Here is a 20,120-nt window from a genome sequence, read left to right as displayed (position 1 = left end):
GAACTTTTGAAAGATACTTTCTCTCCGTTTCATTTTACTTGTCGTTCTAGACTTCGACACACAAATTAATAAAATATTTAAGTTTATTTATTTACTAAATAAAAACATCATTACCAATACACCTAACCTGATTTCAACCAATAGAAAAATAGATTAAAATAAAAAGTCAATAAATTTTGCATTGAAATCATAAAACGACACAAATTTTGAAACGAAAATTTTGCTCTAAAACGACATTTAATTTGAAACGGAGGGAATATAACAAAAGCAGAAGAAAAACTGAATTTGAGCTAAATAAAACCACTCCAATTTTCTTCTTTTCTTAATGAACTTATCCGAAGAATAACTGTCATAGAATTGTATGTATCGGATGAGAATTAATAAATATGCTGTTCAAGCAGGATACGAAGCATATAAATTTCTTGGGACACAAGGTGATTCCCTCCAAACCCTAGCGTGAAGCTTAAGTAACTCCTTTGCCTTTTCTTTAGTCTTGTTTCCGCAACTCGCTTGAAGCACCAGACACAGCTTCGCTACAACTCCCAGTTGCAACATCTCTTGTAACAAACATGGCGTCGCACAAAACCTCCCAACAGAAAGCAAAACCCTAACCGCCCTTTCGCTAGTTATCTGAGAGACCCTCAATATCTTCTTAGACACGACCGCAATAGCCGCACCATGATTCAAGAACTCAGCTCTTCCTTCTGCACACTGACATAACACATCAAGAACCACCATCGCCATCTCTACATTCCTTCTCTCTGATGAGAAACTTTCATCCAGAAGAAGCTCGATTATCATGGAGGCCGCTCCAGCTTCCACAGCTTTATGTCTATTCCTTCCCCATGGACATGTAATCATCAAGATCTGCATTGCTGACTTCGTTGCCTTGTGAGAGATCTGGTCATGCAAGATCTGAACCACCTCAGTGAAAAGCTCACGTTCCAACAATATGATTTGCATTGGATCCGCAACTTCGAGAATCTTCTTGAGAAGCAAAGTTGCATAGGCTCTTGACTCGTAGATCCCACGTTGCATAATCTTAGTCAACGTTTTCACAAGATTTGTTCCCTTCTTGTTGTTTAAAAGACTCTTGCGGGCTGTCTCTGATGCGTTGAGATGATAGAGTAAACTTAAAGCTTCATCCATTAAGCTTCTTGAAGAATCAAACCTATTCTCCAACATGTTTGACATATCATTGAGACTCGATGAAGTACCTACTAAGTTGCTGATGATATTTGCCAAGAACTCTGGAACTTCTGCGGCTTCTAAGCATCTCTTGTTCGTATTATTCTCCGATGCTATTTGACGAAGTCTTTTGAGGCATTTAACTTGGTTTTTATGTGAAGATGAAGAATCTTTGATGAGTCTTTCGATCTCGGATTTAGAGATTGGAGGTTTTGGGGTTGGGATTGTCTCGATGCCGTGGGATGCGTTGAGACTACACCAAGATTGGATCAGACGACGAAGAGTGTGGTTTGGTGTGAGATCGGTCTCGGTTATGACTTGTTTGGTGACCGGACATGAGTTTTCCTTACCAGTGAAGAGCCATTTCTCGATGCTATTTCTGTCGTAGGTTATTCCGGTTGAAACTATCACCGGATCCTTCATGATATCTAGAGAGATCGGACATAGAAAGAAAGAAGGAATCTCTATTTCTTGATCCATTTTGACTAGCCAGAAAATATGAAAAATAGTAAAGCTTGATGAAATAAATCGAATCTCAAGAAATGAAACTTTTGCTTTAAAATGCAGTAGTTGAGATTTAAGAGATGAGAATTGGTTTAGAAAGAAGAGACAAGGAGGGTTGGGTTTAAATATGAAGGATAGGAGAACTATTCAGAATTATTACAAAGTCAAAACACGGAAAATACAAATATTTGTAAACTCTTTTTTGATAGCTGTCTCTATTAGTATTATTTATCGTTATGACTTATCAGAGAACAACAAGGAACGTATATAGATTTGACTTTTTAATAATTTTGGGGTGGTGCAACAAAAAACTAAATAATAAATGCTTTTGTATAAAAGAAAAGGTGAAGAGTGATGACTTGTCAAAAGAGATGCGATTAAGGCGATAAAAGTGTAAATAGCTACGAAGTCATTGGGGGAGATTGGTCGTGAGTCGTGACGGTGTTGAGCACAAATAGTTTTAACTCACACCAAAGGTCCGCGCGCATATATTTTTCAAAAATATGTTTATATTTGTTTTTCATGTCAATAATATAAGGGTTAGGCAAAATACCCAAATCTGAAGAACCAAACCAATCTCGATCCGAAAAAATAGTACCAAACTCAAACCGAAATTGATTATATATCTGAATTATTCAAAATTTTGGTTTTTGGAAAACCGAAACCGAATCCGATCTGAACCGTAGTATTCCGGGTACCCGAATGTATCCGAAATAGATTTATATACTTATATGTATTAATTATTTTTAGATTTAATATATATAAAAAAATCTAAAATATATATGATACTTTTAAGCTGGTTTAAATAGTTGAAAATATATACAAATAATCAATAGTAAATATATAAAATAGTAAAAGTATACTTAAAGCACCAAAAATACTTAAAATAGTTATTGATTCTCTATCCAAATATTTGAACTAAAATGGTATGTTAAGTTTAGGTATCCTGACATATGTTATTCAAATTTATATTTAATATATTATTTTGTTTATAGTTTTTGAGAAATTTAAAGTATATAAATAAATATATAATGAGTTTTAAAATTTTAAAAGTAATTTAAATGAGTTATCCGAACTCGAACCAAATCCGCAAAAATCTGAAGCGAACTGAAATTTAGAAATATTAGAATGATGCTGAAATCTTTGACCCCGGAAATCCGAAACCCGAACCGAACTCGATTAGGTACCAAATAGATAGTTTTTCATAATGTAATGGACTTCCAAATTTTCTTAAAAATATAAATCCATTACTTTTTTTAATTTACTGTTATCCATGTTTTCAAACAAATCTTTTTTTTAAACAGCAACTCATCTTTTCAAACAAACTTTTTTTTTTAAATTATAATTTATGTTATCAAACAAATTTTTAAAAAAAATTGCTATACATGTTACCAAACAAACTTAATTTGTAATTGAGTTTTAATAATATGGATGCCATTAGTTGCTGATTCCTCGCATCTCTTTTGGTCATCCCCTATTGAACCTTTTTCCTTTTTATTGTACATATAAAACTTCGCAGCCATATTTCAAAACTATAATATTACTGTTGTAACCGAAAGTTAGAGATATTGGGTTTTTGTTAACAACAATTTGATTATTGTTTTCTTTTGGTGCCGACAAAAGCTAAGTGCCATTACGATCCGTTGTTGGATTTGTAGTTTGTTTCAGGCTGCAACTTTGATGATACATTTAGACCCATACTTCTTTAACCAATTAAAACCAAATCGAACCGAAAAAGAGAAAGTGCTTTGAATTTAAAGGTACTGAATGAATGTTATTTTGAAAAACCTGCAGTATATGAATAAGATTCGGTATATAAATCGATCCAACTGAATAAACCGATTAATTAAAATATATTAGTATATATATATATATATATTATAATAAAATTTATAATATATGCATAATTTTTTAATTAATATTATATTCCTAGCTAAAAATCATTTTAATATTTTTTTATTTTTTAAGTTAAAAAGGTTATTTTTTCTTATTTTCATCAAATTAAATAAACATTTTATTTTTATTGGTAAATATTTGTGCTAAAATATATTTATATAATAATAGTATGATATTAATGTTTTTCTTATTTTTATTTTAAAAGGTAAGTAAAACAGAAATATTATATTTAAAATCTTGAGTGAAGAATATATATTTGTGTTTTAATAAATCTGATTTCTAATCATATAAACTAATTTATTATCAAAGATAAATATAGTTATCTGGTTTTTGGTATAAAACCGTATAAACCGAAACCTAATGGTATATAAACCGAATCAAACCAAATTAGATATAAATCCAATATGGTAGCTAATTTTTATGAACCGAAATACCGAGAAACAGGAAAAAAATACAAACCAAAACCGGACCAAAATCCGGATTGAAAATGCCTACTTACAAGACATCGTTGACCAAAAAAGTTTACAAAACATCAATTTAATATTTTATGTAGATCTTGTCTTATTTAACGTATGGTTCAAAATAGGACTATATGGTCTATTTGTATTTCGACAAAGATAAAACTAAATAAACTATTTAATTTTTCTTAAATATTTAAAAACTCATACAATTTTGTACTATATGAGGTGAATCCATTTTAATAATATGTACTTTATGTAATGTAACCGAGACAAACATATATTATTATAACTAATACGTTTAGTGTAACAAGAGCTCTTCCGACATAAGTTATGTCTACTTTTCTGCTCCCATTGGAGATATGTGAAAACCTACCCAGTGTCATTGTTCAATTCTGGTGGAGTTTAAATCCACCAAAAAGAGGAATACACCAGGCGAAATTGGAAAAAGTCTGTTTACCAAAAGATGAGGGTAAGATTGGTTTCCGTATGATCCATGAGTTCAATATGGCACTATTGGCAAAAAAACTACAGAGACTAGTTCAATTTCCTGATTCTTTGGTGGTCCGAGTTTTGAGGGGAAGATATTATAGAATGAGTTCTCCACTAAGAGTAAACACTGCTAGCAGCTCATCCTATGTGTGGACAAGCATTTCTGCTGCAAGGAAATTACTATTACTGGGAATCAGACAGAAGATACATTCAGGTTATGAAGTCAAGGTGTGGGAGGACCCGTGGATTCCAACGACCTCTGCGAGACCAGCTGCCCCCTAGCGCCACTTATGCATTCTAATATGAGAGTCAACTATCTCATTGATCAGAGATCGAAGAATTGGGATGTTGGTCTATTGGAGAACTATGTTAATCATGAGGACATACCACTCATAAGGAGTTTGACCATAAGCTCAACTCATCGTCGTGATACATTCTGCTGGAGCTACAGACCAATACACGGTCAAATCTGGATATTGGGTGGTTCAGAATTTATTAAAGACAGCGGAAGAAAAGGAAGTTTTGGAACCAAGCATCACTAAGCTCCAGGCTTTTGCTTGGAACTTAAAGGCGCCTACGCAGATATGCCATCTTATATGGCAATTGTTAACTGGTCATGTGGCAGTAACGAGGAACTTAACAAGACGCAATATGAGGTGTGACAACTACTATCCAAGATGTGGAGAACTAGAGGAGACTGTAACCCATGCCATTTTCGAATGTCCGCCAGCTCTCCAAGTTTGGGCATTATCATCAACTCCAACAAGCCCAGATATTTTCCCGGTATCAAGCGTCTACACAAATATGGACTACCTATTCTGGAGGAAAAACATCATTATCGAACCAGAGCAAGACAGGGATCCTTATCCCTGGATAATATGATATATTTGGAAGACTAGGAACAAAAAAACTTTTCAGGGGTATAGATAGAGATCATTTGGAGCTAGTTCGACATGCAGAAAGTGAATGTCAAGCCTGGTTTGATGCCAAAGAAGTGGTAAAACCAGTGGTACAAGATAATAATCCTGAGAAACCCCAAGTCATAAGCTTGGGTAATATTTGCTTGTTAGATGGATCTTGGACATCTTCTGCTCACTTTAGAGGATGCGTTTGGGTATGGATGGACAGTGCTGGGAACATTCAACTTATGGGGACAAGAAATTTCACTCGACGCGAATCAGCTTTGCATTTGGAAGTAGGAGCACTGCCATGGGCGATGGAGAATATGCTTCAACATTCAACATGTCAGAGCTTCGGGACATATTGTAAGGAGCTGATTGCAATGATAAAGGACCCTACATGCTTGGCTAAGATTTGCAACGGAATTGGAGAGGATAGAGACGTTACAGATATGCTTTCCAGACTTCAACATCATTCATGTTCCACGGCGCGCAATCAGATTTCAGATTTTTTAGCTAAGGCTGCCTGATCTTTCCATAAGGAGTTACATTTTATTGGTTGTTCTATTCCGGTTTGGTTACGCAAACCACCTCAAGTTTGAGTAATAGAATGGCCTTTCGACGTAAAAAAAAAAAACATGAGCTTATATAATATGAAAATTTTGTAACTCAATTTTATTAATTTTGAAAACTACAATACATTTGAAATTTTATTTGTAAAAAAATCATTCACAAATTGAGTAAATATACTGATGCTAGGGAGACAATAAAAAAAAATAGCATAGATATTATTTTAGAAATATATATTTGTGTATATATAATATCTACAAAATAATATATATGCTATCACAATTTATTTATTTTAGTCATAGTAAACAAAATAACATATCTAAATTAAATGTCAACAAAAGTACACCTTATAGAAAGAAATCAATTCACAAATTGAGTAAATATATCGATGCGAGGGAGACAATAAAAAAATATATTATTTTAGAAATATATATTTGTGTATATATAATATCTACAAAATAATATATACGCTATCACAATTTATTTATTTTATTCATAGTAAACAAAATAACATATCTAAATTTAAATGTCAACAAAAGTACACCTTATAGAAAGAAACATTAATGACACAAATGTTGTCATAAGTTATGACTCACGATACAACATGTATCAAGATATCTTCTTTGAAATATCTCATTCGCTATATTTGTGAAGTGATTTTGCCACATGTCCTCTCTACAATCAATTTCACAATGGCTACTGAAATTGTTGACATGGTTTCTGAAAAAATATGACATGGATAATTTCATTTAATGTTGATTTATATTTTTGGCAAACTTATTAGAATATGTTAATAATTCATATATTACATTTAATATTGGTATTTCTTTTTGGTAAACTTTTTTTAAATATGGTAATAGCTCATACATCATCTATAAAATAAATATATTCATATATAATATTTCAAATTTCGAAATATTATTATTTGTGCATAATTATACAATTTGTATTACTAAAGTTTTCAAAAATTTCTACAATTTTTAAAAAATTTAAATATCTAATCATAAGTTCATTAGTTTTTTATATACCTACAAATTTTATAAATATTGTTTAGGCTAAATTTTTGATAATTATACAATTTTATATCATTTTTATTAGTTTTATACAAAATGATTTAATATATATCAAATCTATATTAAATATTAGTAAGAAAATAGTAAAATCTATATTATTTAATAAAATTTATTTTTTAAATATAAGTTAGATTTAAAAAATTCTTTACTGCACCTGGTGCAGGAAAACGCCTAGTTTATATTTAAATTTAGTCATATAAGGTTTTTAATATATTGTCGTAATTTATTGTAGCTCCTAAATTAGTGTGATAGATATATCATATTTAAAATTTGAGTGATGCCTTATGGGGGCATATTACCAGAGGTTTAGATTGTATCAATCTACCCTTGTGTGATTTCTGTTAAATCATATACTGCGGGGCGCATGGCGGAGAATTCACCTGACCCAATAGTACCAAAATTATAAGTCTTCATGATTTTTTTGTATGGATAATCAATACGTAGTCACAACAATAATCTATATTAGTTCAAAATAGAATTAAAAATATATTTAGTGCTGGATTAAAATTATATAAATAAAATGTTTTGTTTGAGTTCATCATTTTGGCACCAGACCTGGTAAATTAATTATGACCTTGTTTTATGGTTTCACTAGTTATTATGACTAACTTTCCCTCTAAATAATTGGTATGATAAACTTTGTTACATATTATAAAAAAAAAATTGTAACATAAATATTTTATGAATTTTGTTATCCTTTATAGGGCGCATGTTTTTATCTAGTATATATTATTACATAGTGCAAATACTACTTTTTGAAACTTAGTTAAACAGAAAAATTTATGAACGCGGACTCAAATTCAAGTTTCTCTAGCCACCACGGCTTTAACATAATTACTTTAGGGGATGTACATGATCTTTTTTTTTCCCACATGAAAGCGAAAGCATATAACATGTTTCCCATAAAAGATAGTACCAAGAGTGGCATGTATTGTTACGGTGAGAAATCAACTTGCTAGATACCACTTTGGGTTTCCTAAGTCACTAATTAATAAACTTCAACCCCCAAAATACAAATCCTATAAACTTTTCAATCTAAACATAAGCCAAGAATTTTCAGTTATCAATCTTTTCAACAGAATAAGAATAAATAAATAGACAAGTTGTTAATAACACCAAGAAGTAATGGAATGGAAGTTGTAACTAAGTTTTCTTACTTCTAAGATTACCTCTTGCTACCTGGCTTTTGGGGGTGTCCATGAGACTTTGGTTTGTTGCTGATTTAAGCCATATCTTCTTCTTTTTTAATATGGCCACTCTTTTATTAATGTGCCTAGTTTTTCTTTATTTCTAGATTTGAATTAGTCATAGAAATTAGTATTTTATATATAATTTGAAAATTTGAACAAGAAAAAAATACGCTTAAAAACTCAACAGAAGGAAACTATTTACGTTGTAGTGTTTGAGATATTATTAGGAAATATTGATGGATCTAGATCCACTCATAATTAAGGTAAGAGTTTATATTAACGTGTTGCATAAGTAACTGATGAATATATAGATCATTTCGGCGACCTATGTTTGTGTTGAAGAGATATCTAGATGACCCAATCGATATTTAAAAACTGCATTAACAACGAAACCGAGAAAAGTATACAGAAACGACAGTTTTTTCTACTATATTAAGATTTCTATTCTATTAGATTAGTATTAATTAGCGATCTTGGCGCAGTGAGTCTTTTCTTCTCTGTCGTCCACTATTGATTTTGTGTGGAAAATGTATGTATTATTGATATTACAAGTTGATACAACTACATTGATCTAATGACTATCACAGAATAAGAGAGTAAAAGGCATTTAGACTATAGGTTCGATATGAAAAGATTGAGATCCCCTTTTCCTTTTCCTTGGTTATCCTTTTATAGGTGATGGGGGGTGGATCATAACAGCGACGTGATTTCCAGCGAGTACCAAAGTTAGCATTTATTGCTCTGATATCCTTTAGTTTCGGTTTTACCATGTCAGCAGAGCATGCGCTGTCCGTGTAGCTTGGGATGGGGCTACCTCCTTCGTGGACCAATTGTCTTCTTCCAGAAATTTTTGAAACTTGCCTCTAACAATAGCCCCTTGGCAGCCCAACATGTCTCATGTTGTCAGATAGGTTGGGTATTGGTTGTGACTGGTGTGGGATATTTGAGACTGCTGGTTTATAAATTTCAAAACCCGATTCAAGATTTTGGTTTGTTAATTAATTACGAGATTTGGTTGATGTAAATCAAGATCTTTGATTTTTCCTCTTTGGAAAGTTTGAATCACCCGTGGCGTGACAATCTTTTCTTTTTGCGGTTTCTAATTTTTGGATATAAATGCGCGTCTTGCTTTCTAATCTCTCACTTTTGCTATTTGGGAGAAACTCTAAGGTTTGCTCTTCTTTCTTTCTCTCTTTTTCTGTACTTTTTTTTATTTATTGTGCAGAGTAATTTTCATCATATTTTGTGATATTAGTATGATGTTCTTCGTCTTATGTTTCTTAAGTGTTCTGTTCTTTGTGTTTGAGTTATTTATGATATTGACTTGATTATTGGAGTGTCTGTCGAGTTTTGTAATCATGAGATTCAGATATATAGGGTTTCTGTGGATGATAAATGAGGACAATTGTGTTTGGTTGTTTGATTTGATTGCTTATCATATGTTTTCTGTAGTTTATCTGGTGAATTTATTTCCTTTTATAACGTCTTTTCGGTGAGCTTTATCTCTTTTCTTGCGTTTCTTTTTGTGCCTCTGATCTTACATATTTTTTGGTGTGTTTGTGCTAGTTGTCTCTGTATATACTCTTCTTTCGACATGGTGTGTCCCAGTGTTGTCTTCCCCAACCTTGCCATGTCGGCTGAGGCCGCTAGGAAAAGGGAGGAGAAAGCGAAGGCTACATTGGACCCGACTACTCATTGGGCTGCTCCGGAGGTGGTGAATCGAGAGGCTGTTCCCAAAATATTGGGGATAAGGCCATTTCTACGAAGGCAACCAAGCCTAACTCTCCTGCTAGAACCATAGCTCATGAGGCTACCATATAGAGTTTTTTTGAGTCGCTAAGGCTGATGAGCCTACTCAAATGCCTCTTACACCTACTGTGATGCTTTCTCCACCTCCCATATGTCCATATGTTCTATCTCGGAGTCTGTAGTGCGAGAATCTGCTACATGGGCCTCTCATCGTTCTTCCGAGAGACAAGATCTGAGGTCGGTTTCAGACCCTATATCTTCAAGGGATTTCCCAAGGTCTTTGAGGGTGCCTTCGTCCTCTAATAGAGATCGTCATCAGCTTTTGGAGATTGGCTCCGAGAAATGTTCTGCTCCTGGCTCCGAGGTCGAGATCTTTTTGTCTCAAAGAGGCTTTGAACGGATGACGGAATGAGCTCTTGGGTTCTTCTGTCGTGATCTGCTCAGAAAGGTGCGTAAGCCATTTCTTTTGAGTTTTCGAGCAACATTCATTTACCTAATGGCATGAAGGGTTTTATGTGCCTTCACAACAATATTTGCTTGCTGTGATCTTAACTTTCCAGGGGAGATGATCTCCCATCACGACGTCTACGAGGGTGTTTACCAATCCAACGCCGAGGTAATTGCTTTTTATAATTTACCGTGTCAGGTAATTGTTTCTTATGTTTTAGTTATAACTTTTATTTTCTGACAGCATATGGGTTGGGTGAAGCACACCCAATCGCTATATGAAAAAAAAAGATTCATGTTGCTAGGGGGAAGATGGCTGCAGTCAAGAAATACGTCCTCCATTATCTGGATGCATTGAAGGCGGAGCGGGTTGAAAACCAGGAGTTGTCTACCTACAATGTTGCTCTGAAGGGTAAGCTCAAGCAACTAGAGACTGAGGCAAAAGCTAAAAAGGAGAGGGTCAAAGAGCTCGAGGATTCTAAATATGGTATCCGAGCTTGCATCAATGTCGTAAGGAGGGCTCTATCAGACCAAGGTTGCAGCTGAGAATTTTGACACCGATGTCATAAAGGATCTAGCAGACACTCAGAGGGAAAGTAAGAAGCTCGTTAAAGAGCTCATAAGGAGGAGTTCCAGAGGCTGAATGAATCAAGATCCAGAAGGTTTAGAAAAAAAGGCTTGTCAAGCTGCAGCGGTGAAATACCAGTCGCATTTTGATCAGATATGTGAGCTTTGGCCGATTCTAAGATCGTAAAGGAGAATGCCTTGTTGATGTCTCAGGCGGCTAGTCAGTCAGGTTTGATCGATAAGATGACACAAAGGGGACTCGTGGGTCATGTGGCAGATCAGGAGATATGGGTGCAGTCTCTCAAGAATTTCTAAGTGAAGATCGACGAGATAGACATCGTCCAACTAGATCCATAAAAGGATCTAAGCGTCTCACCCGTTTCTGATGTCTCCAGCTGAAATAGCCTCCCTTTGGGGCCAATTCCTGAGCTAAATCCTATCGATGATTAAGAGGTCAGGAATTAGACCGTCATGTCAGAAACTGTGACCATTCCAGGATGGTCGAGTTGAGGATCCTCCTGCTGACCAGAAGAAGACCGATGCAACAACCGCTGAGGAGCCTCTGGATATAGATCAGTTTGACTCGAAACTCGTCTGTAACTCCGTTGTGGATGTTTCGGGCGCTGCCACAACCAATCGGGCTCAAGAATAGGCCTTTTTTGTTTTTCTTTATGTTGAATATTTTGAACCAGTGAGAGTTTAAATCCACGAACGTGCCTCAGAAGGCTTTATCTAAATAATTTTATTTTCCTTACTCGTACTCTTATTTTCCTTCTTGCTTTTTGTGCTTAATATTATTTTGTCTGTTATTTGTGACTATATGTGCATCTGAATATTGCGTTTGTGTTTTCCAATACTTTTGTAATATGTATAAGCAACATGGAGTGTAAGAAATCCTGGCTAATTACCAGGTTAACTTATCTTCAGAATCAGTTTTTAGATGTGAGGATTTGGTTTAACTTGTACCCACTTGAGTGTTATTAGGATGCTTGGTAGTTTTTGTATTTCTCAGTGTTTGCGGGAGATCCTGACTTTCTGTTAAAAATCGTGTGCTTAAACTCACAAGGTGCGATAAGTGAACTCTAAAGATGCTGCTTATGGAGAGGGTGTCGTTTCACCAAGGCTAATATGGGAGATGCACTAAACGATCGGTTACTGCCTGGCCAAGGCACTGATGTAAAGAGCTAATAATGTTTGGACCAAGGGGCTTGTGTGTTTTGGGAGATAAGGAGCTAGGAACTAAGTAGTTCGACAATAGATACAGTTAGGGAGCTTGGTAAACTGATCATAGGAGCTCTGAGCTAAGGAGCTCATGAATATATAGAGCTAAGGAGCCCGTAAAAAGCTAGGGATAATGACTGAAGTTTTGTTTTTAAGAAATGATTTTTATTTTATTAGTAGTTGTACTCAAGATGGGTTGAAATCTTTACAAAGTATGAGGCTCAAGGAACCGTATTTTCTGAAAAATGATGCTCTAATTTGTTTCTTCGAATCTTGCACTTTCCTGTTTTATTGCTCCGCTTCTTGTCGAGCTCTAGTTGTTGCTAGCTTGTCTATATTGAAGTTCGTTTATGTAGCATAGTCTTGTCACCTTATGGCTTATGTGTATCGTTTTTAATCCTTCAGCAGTTGAAATTTTAATACACTGATGATATGTCGATGTGACAACTCTCATAGCATGTATCCAAGGTGTCCAAGGATAATATTGTAGGTATTTGATGATCGGGAAATTTGTAACTAGCATGAATTTGCTGATATAGGTCGAGAGTCTTACGGTTCAAACGACCTGCTGTGATGACCCGTTGAAACCCGTTAACGGATGTTTGAACGGATTGATTTGGAGGTTGGGTAGCTCCATCTTGTCAAGTGTGTCTTTGTAAATCATGTTTACCGAGCTGTCGGTGTTGCTCAATGATCTTGTTACCCCAAATTCAGCGAGCATTATTTCTATGACCAATGCATCGTTGTGTGGCCAATCCAAGTTCTTTTTTTTCATGTTCAGTAAGTTCTGTGACTACATTGCCTTCTATCATCTCTCGTGCACATGTGCCTACAAATTTAACTCGTCTATCATATCTTTTTATTTCCCATACTGGGTCATCGCAGAAAAGGTTTCCTCCCATTATCATGTTGACTCGTTTTTATGAGGTCGGTGTTCCTGTTGTATCTGCGTTTTTTGCTTCACGGTCACTCTTGGGGGCGTTTGTGTCATTGTGACCCCTTGGAGGGGATTTTGCAAGCTGTGGTAAATTTTCTACATGATATTTGGAATATAGGTAAGTTCGGAAATCGTAACACTCTTGAGTGGTATTTCCGTTAGCTTTATGGAATTCACAATATTTTTGGATCTGTCTCTTTCGCCTTCTTCTTTGTTTCATGTATTCGATCTTGAATTATTTGATCGAGGTTTTGAATTTTATTTCTCCGTGACATCATCAGTCTTACTTCCTTCACTGACCTTAAAGCTCGATCTCGGAGAAACTTGTGTCTTTTTATGATCCACCACGTCCTTTTCGTCGGTCTTCATTTTCCTCGTGTGTCTTATATTTGGATTTTGACATTGGGCGTGTTTTTTTTTTGCGAGAGGTTTATTTACTTCTTCCGTTTCCATATTTGAAGCTCGGTGAGGAGTGCTTTTCATAGTGGACGGTTTGTGAAGTGAAAGTTCTTCACGAAAGCGTGACTCGTATCATAAGGCATTTTGTAGTGCGGATATACTTGAGAGCTGTTCATGCCAGGTTTTCGACGAAAATCTGGCAGAAGCACGTGTCTCGTTCTCTATCCTCGAACCGAGTTCGCCCATTGCGATGCAGAAACATGCATGTGAGCTCAGTGATTCATGTTTCTGCCATATGGGGAATCTTAAGCTTGATGTTCGGGATGGGGATATTGGTGATACTATCTGTGAATAGTGTCCTTTGCATTTCTTTTATGACTCTATCCACTTTGGGGGCCGAGTTGGTAGCTCGGTGGATCTGAGAATGCATTTTCTGGATTTGGCTTGGGTATGTGCCAAAAGTTTCTTTAGAAAGCCACTCTCTCATTCTGGTTTCGCCACTTCGTCGTCCGAGATTGAGTTTTGGTTGTTGTTCGATCTGTTGATCCTGCTGAGGTTGTGTGTACTCTTAAAGCAGGGGTTCTTAGGGTTCTAGGCAATGGAACTAGTAAGTTGTTGATATATATTTGATGATCCGTTTGGGTCTTGGTAATTTCATCCAGACTTAGCAGAGCTTGCTGCCCCGTGGCATCATGCTGACATGCACATTGAACCAAAATAGAAAGAACATGTTGTAAATTATCAAGTACATGGGATAATAAGCCATTCAGATCGACGGCTGGTGTTATTGGAAGCTCCGTCGACTGAGGCGTAGAGAGTAGATTTTTGTCTAGACCGAGCTGTTGTGCTCCGGCATGTAGAGTGATCATGGTGCCATCCGGAGAGAATTATTGCGCTCTGTCTTAGGGAATGTTATTGATTGAGTTGTTGACTGCTCCTGCAATACCAGATTTGTCTTCTCTAATCATTGCGATGTGTGTTTCACGTTGAAATCTTCAGAGGGTTGTTTTGTTGAATTCTCTCTCCCTCTAGCGCCAAATAATAGATCTTAAAATCTACTCATAAATTAGGGTAAAAGTTTATGTTAATGTGTGGAATAAGTAACTGGTGAATAAACTGATGATTTTTTGTGGAAAATGTATGTATTATTGATATTACGAGCTGATATAATTGTAATAACCCTATAGATATCAGAGACTAAAAGAGTACAAAAGTATATAGACTATAGGTTCAATATGAAAAATTGGGATCTCCTTTTCCTTTTCTTTGGTTATTTTTTTATAGGTGCTCGGGGTGAATTATAACAGTGATATGATCTTCGACGAGCATTAGGTGTTTTTAAGTTTGCATTTATTGTCTCGATCTTTTTTATTTTTCGGTTTGACCATGTCACCTCGGCACCCACTGGCCACTGTCATTGTAGCTTGGGATGAACCTACCTTCTTTTTTTTTTTTGATAAACCCTATCGGCGATCTGGTCGGTCCCGGGAAGAACGCACTTAGTGCCACAGAGTGGACTAGCCCGAAAGCATACCACACTGCCTGATCCGAGTTTGGAATACCTTCTGATTAATGTCAGGGGTGGATCAATCATCTGTTACGGCCCTCCATGTAAACCACTTGGGCAAAGCCCAGATTAGCCAAGTGGTGATAATTTAGTTTCCAGGGAGAATCGAACTCAGGATTGATATAGGTACACACCGAACCCAAAGAGATTGCCGCTACCATCACTTCGTTGAACCTGCCTTCTTTGTAAGCCTGTTGTCTTCTTCCAAAATCTTTGTGATATTTGATCGGGTTTTTGGATCAAATATCCAGTGTAGTGAAACTTGCCTCTAATAAGTATGACTGAGTTAGGCAACTCATGAGCACGACCCAGAATTATGAGAAAGTTGTAACCGTGCGACTAATCAAGGAGTCAACTACAGAGCGATAATTTATTTAAGTAGATGATCAACTTCAATTTTTTTTTCTTTTGTAACTGAGATTGACTTCAATCTTGAGGATTATTTGAGCTATGTATAGCTCATTTCCATTCTTTGAGTGGTGATCACATATTACAGCCAATTAGATATTTTAATATATAGTTTATATACGTATACTTATGTTGACAAAACAAAACGCAACAATAATATGTGATTTAATTAATTAGTGTGCTTCTTGATGCAAGTCTAGAGAAGGATGTTTATTCTTATTATTTTTTAATAGATGTTCCCTTCAATCAGTTACCCCGCCGATATGTTTGACAAAAAAATTCCAATGTGACCTAATCGATCACTTAGGCTTTAATTGGTACATTATTAGCATTAACATTATCCTATATATTATCCAACCAACAAAAAAATATTTTAAAAAATGTTTACTAAATGCTAATACTTTCAAAACGATTTCTGGCCAATGCTTTCCAAATGCTTTCCAAAAATATTTTAAAAAAACATTTGTATTTATAATTTATAAAATTAAGAAAAATACATAATTAATTAATTTATTTTATTTAATAATATCATAAAATTAATTTTATATCTAAAAATAAAATTTTGATTTAAAATAAATTGAGAGTAAAAATATTTTTTTTCTAATATAGTATTTCAAATTTAAAATGTAATTTAATTTATATAATTATATTATATTTTAAATATAAAATGTTATGTTTAAAATAGATATTTTATATTTAAAATATATTTTTAAAATAATACTTTTCGATATAAGCATAATTTTGAAATTATTAAATAAAATAAATTAATTTTATATGTTAATATATTTATATAGGGAAATTACCACAAATACCACATTCATAATATTTTTTTCATGTCTACACTAATCACTTTTACCCTCACTTTTAATGAAGAGTAAAAGATACTTATACCCATAGAGTTAACTAATCTAAACTTAGTGTTTAGAGTTGAGGGGTTAGACAGAGTTTTTTTTTAATGTGAAATTTAGGATTCTAAAAAAAAAAATTTATAAAAAATTTCGAATTTGAAAAAGTATAATTCGAAAACATAAAAAATAATTATTATTTCTATTAATGGTAAAGCAATATGCTTTTGCCACTTAATGAATAAGGTATTTTTGAAAATGTCCCTTTAGTGGTGATAAAAAAAAAAGTGGTACCATGAACATGGTAAACATGAAATTTCTCCATTTATATATATATATTAGAAATAAATTCATTTGAAATAAATATATTATATATTATATACTAATTTTTATAATAATTTTAAATAGCATATTAAAACTGTTATAGCAATCATTCTATTAAACAATTTAACAAAAGCACACTGCTTTTATAGCATATTGTTACTGTTTTATCATTTGTTCTGCCAATCAAGACCTTAGAAACTTAGAATCTGTGATAAAAGTATTCATAAGGTTAAAAAAAAATTAAAACACTATGTTTTTTTTATCATACAATGTTATACACCTCTTCGAAATAATTTACTAATCACATAATTTTGTAGCTGAGTGACCAAAATCAAAAATTTTGTTCTATCTTTTAAGATCCATGTTCATATATATATATATATATTATATATATTAATGTGTAAACAAAATGTGGACGTGGACACCAAAGCGTGGATAACAGAATTATAAATTAGTTGTGGACATGAACATCTTAACAGAATTATAAATTAGTCGTGGAGATGAACAATATTCCTTCGATTCCATTCATCATCTCGGGATCTAAATTCAACTTTAATCAAAATTACATCCATCCACATCATGACAAAGGGCAAATTCCTTAGATCAGAAATCTCTGACATGCAAGATCTGTTACTCTTCGACAAAATGTAAACACTTCTTCGATTTTTCTCACCGCTCATACTCACAATATCATATCTTTCTCATCTTGATTGAAGTTTAATTGCAGATAATTTATCAATTGAGCTGAAGAAGCCAAGTGTTTGTATTGGAGATAACAAATCTGTGTCCACGTTTTATGGTATAATTTTAGTAACATGAGTCCATGTCCACGTATTGTTGTATAGTTTTATGGAATCAAAACAGAGAGTTTGTCCACGTTATCTACTATAAACACATTAACATTACATATCTACACATTACTCATCACTCATCCACACATCACCCGTCCACAAATCACCCAACCACACATCACTCGTCCATAAATCACTCATCCACAAGTGTCCTTTCCATTAAGAGCAAAATTGTCCACAATCTGTTACTGACCCACAACAAAGTGTGTCACATGTAAGAAGTGTCTCTAGATGTAATAGAAAGTAAAAAAGTATCGCTTAGTATGATCAACTCGAATTTTTTACATCTAGAGACACTTTCTCACATTCAAATTACACTACAAGACACTTATCACTTGAGACACACTTTCTTGTGTCAAAAAGACTCTTATGACCCTAAACTAAAGAGAACCTCGCTCCTCTTCTTATTTCATTTTATTATTTTTCTTATTCTACTTTATGTATTTATTTACTTTTATCTCAAGTTCTAAAATATACTGAACAAAAATAATTGTCATAATAAACTATATATAAAATTCTCTATCTTTTAAGATTCATGTTCATATATATATATATTATATATATTAATGTGTAAACAAAATGTGGACGTGAACACGAAAGCGTGGATAACAGAATTATAAATTAGTTGTAGACATGAACATCTTAACAGAATTATAAACTAGTTGTGGACATGGACAATATTCATTCGATTCCATTCATCATCTCGGGATCTAAATTCAATTCTAATCAAAATTACATCCATCCACATATGACAAAGCGCAAATTCCTTAGATCAGAAATCTCTGACATGCAAGATCTATTACTCTCCGACAAAAGGTAAACGCTTCTTCGATTTTTCTCTCCGCTCATACTCACAATATCATCTCTTTCTTATCTTGATTGAAGTTTAACTGCAGATAATTTATCAATTGAGCTGAAGAAGCCAAGTGTTTGTATTGGAGATAACAGAGTCCGTGTCCACGTTTTATGGTATAATTTTAGTAACATGAGTCCATGTCCACGTATTGTTGTATAGTTTTATGGAATCAAAACAGAGAGTTTGTCTACTTATCTACTATAAACACATTAACATCACATATCCACACATTACTCATCACTCATCCACACATCACCCATCCACAAATCACCCAACCACACATCACCCGTCCACAAATCACCCATCCACAACTGTCCTTTCCATTAAGAGCAAAATAGTCCACAATCTGTTGTTGGCCCACAACAAAGTGTGTCACATGTAAGAAATGTCTGTAGGTGTAATAGAAAGTCAAAAAATGTATCTTAGTGTAATCAACTCATTAAGTGACCATCTTCTTCATATCAAAATAATAATATTTTCTTGTAAATACTTTCTATTTTCACCAATTTAATATTTGCTCAGTGTTTTCTTTTTATGGTTACATCTTTTCCGATCATTATTCTTCTTCGCATTTCTCTGATTTACCACCATTTTTTAACTAAAGGAGAACATAAACTTGATTTACCACCATTTGCAACCTAAAACTCATGTTTATTTATTTATTTATTTGTTTTAGCGTCAAACTTATGCATAGTTTTTTTTTTTTGACTTATTAATTTTTTTTTAATATAAATATTTCATTAAATCAGCCCAAAAAGGGGATCGGAACAGTAACACCGTTGCCGTTGCCGGCGAAACAGTGGGCTAGGTTACAGAGGCGAAGAAGCCAGCATACAAGCAAATACTGAAACAAAAGAGACTACAGTTCGGGGGAAAGAAAGCTGAATAGAGTAAGCTCTAGACTCCGGTGGACACCGATGGTAAGAAATCCGGTCAATGAGACTTCACGGCGCCGGTGTGTCCAAGACCCACGCTCATTCCGTCGTCTAACCTTCGGACCGCCACCCGCAGAGTCGCCCTGCGGCCCCAAAACGCCGGAACCAAAGGATTAAGGTCCGGCTCCGTAACCCTAACACCGTAATCCGCCTGAAATTCACTCTTCCTCCTGGGTCCGAGACACCACGTACCTTCTTAGACTCACGACGGCGAAACCGAAGGCTGAGCCGGAGAGAAACCGTCAAGAGAACCGCCATCCCGTATAACAGAACCTCCGACATCGAACTTCTCTCCACCCATCGGTACAAACGCCAAACCCCGATAGCTGACTAGCGGCTTCCGGCACCGTTCCTGATGTGCCGTGGGGTAGCGCACCGGGCAAAACAGACATGCACGGCTTGATCATGGAAAATAGTAAAGATATATGTTCATTGTTTGACTCATATCTTCCAAACCACGAGGCTTCTACGCATAAAATCACTTGGAGAATGTTCTCAACTCAATTACGGAGCTCCTTGAAGAAGAATCAGATCAAACGGAGTTCATATGTGATAGTTATGCTATTTACAAATTAGGTGATCTTCAGTTCTCGCGAATTCAGACCACCCGAGAAGCTCGAAATGGCTAACCTTCTTTCTGATGAACCAACGGTCAATTCAATCATGAAAAAGGTTATTATTCATGTTCTAAATGTTCAAGAAAGCATTGGGCTTGATGGTTTTCAAAAAGATTCAAAAACGAGC

At 34.6% G+C, this 20,120-nt stretch overlaps 1 protein-coding gene and 1 long non-coding RNA gene across 4 annotated transcripts; one reads left to right on the top strand and one right to left on the bottom strand.

Annotated features, from left to right (window-relative positions):
• Positions 1-231: 231 nt before the first annotated feature.
• LOC106340017 (E3 ubiquitin-protein ligase PUB22-like) lies at positions 232-1,766 on the bottom strand. The gene has a single exon (XM_013778883.1). It carries the CDS (start codon positions 1,666-1,668, stop codon positions 394-396), a length of 1,275 nt encoding a protein of 424 aa, XP_013634337.1. The 5' UTR covers positions 1,669-1,766; the 3' UTR covers positions 232-393.
• A 6,983-nt stretch (positions 1,767-8,749) lies between these two features.
• On the top strand, positions 8,750-11,787 carry LOC106337282. 3 transcript variants are annotated; one of them, XR_001268976.1, is made up of 3 exons: positions 8,750-9,440; positions 9,837-10,635; positions 10,711-11,787. It is a non-coding gene; the product is annotated as an uncharacterized LOC106337282 (long non-coding RNA). The 3 variants fall into 3 exon arrangements; XR_001268977.1 differs by lacking the exon at positions 8,750-9,440 and having other exon boundaries at positions 9,447-10,467; positions 10,580-10,635; XR_001268975.1 differs by lacking the exon at positions 8,750-9,440 and having other exon boundaries at positions 9,447-10,635.
• Positions 11,788-20,120: the final 8,333 nt, after the last annotated feature.

The sequence above is a fragment of the Brassica oleracea genome, chromosome C4 (assembly GCF_000695525.1).
Source record: "Brassica oleracea var. oleracea cultivar TO1000 chromosome C4, BOL, whole genome shotgun sequence".
Lineage (NCBI taxonomy): Eukaryota > Viridiplantae > Streptophyta > Magnoliopsida > Brassicales > Brassicaceae > Brassica > Brassica oleracea.
Note: the sequence above shows the minus strand (reverse complement) of the source record. Positions and strands in the feature narration are given on the sequence as shown.

Excerpts from the sequence above, each read along its gene's own strand:
- LOC106340017 (XM_013778883.1), bottom strand. The coding sequence starts at position 1,668 with ATGGATCAAGAAATAGAGATTCCTTCTTTCTTTCTATGTCCGATCTCT.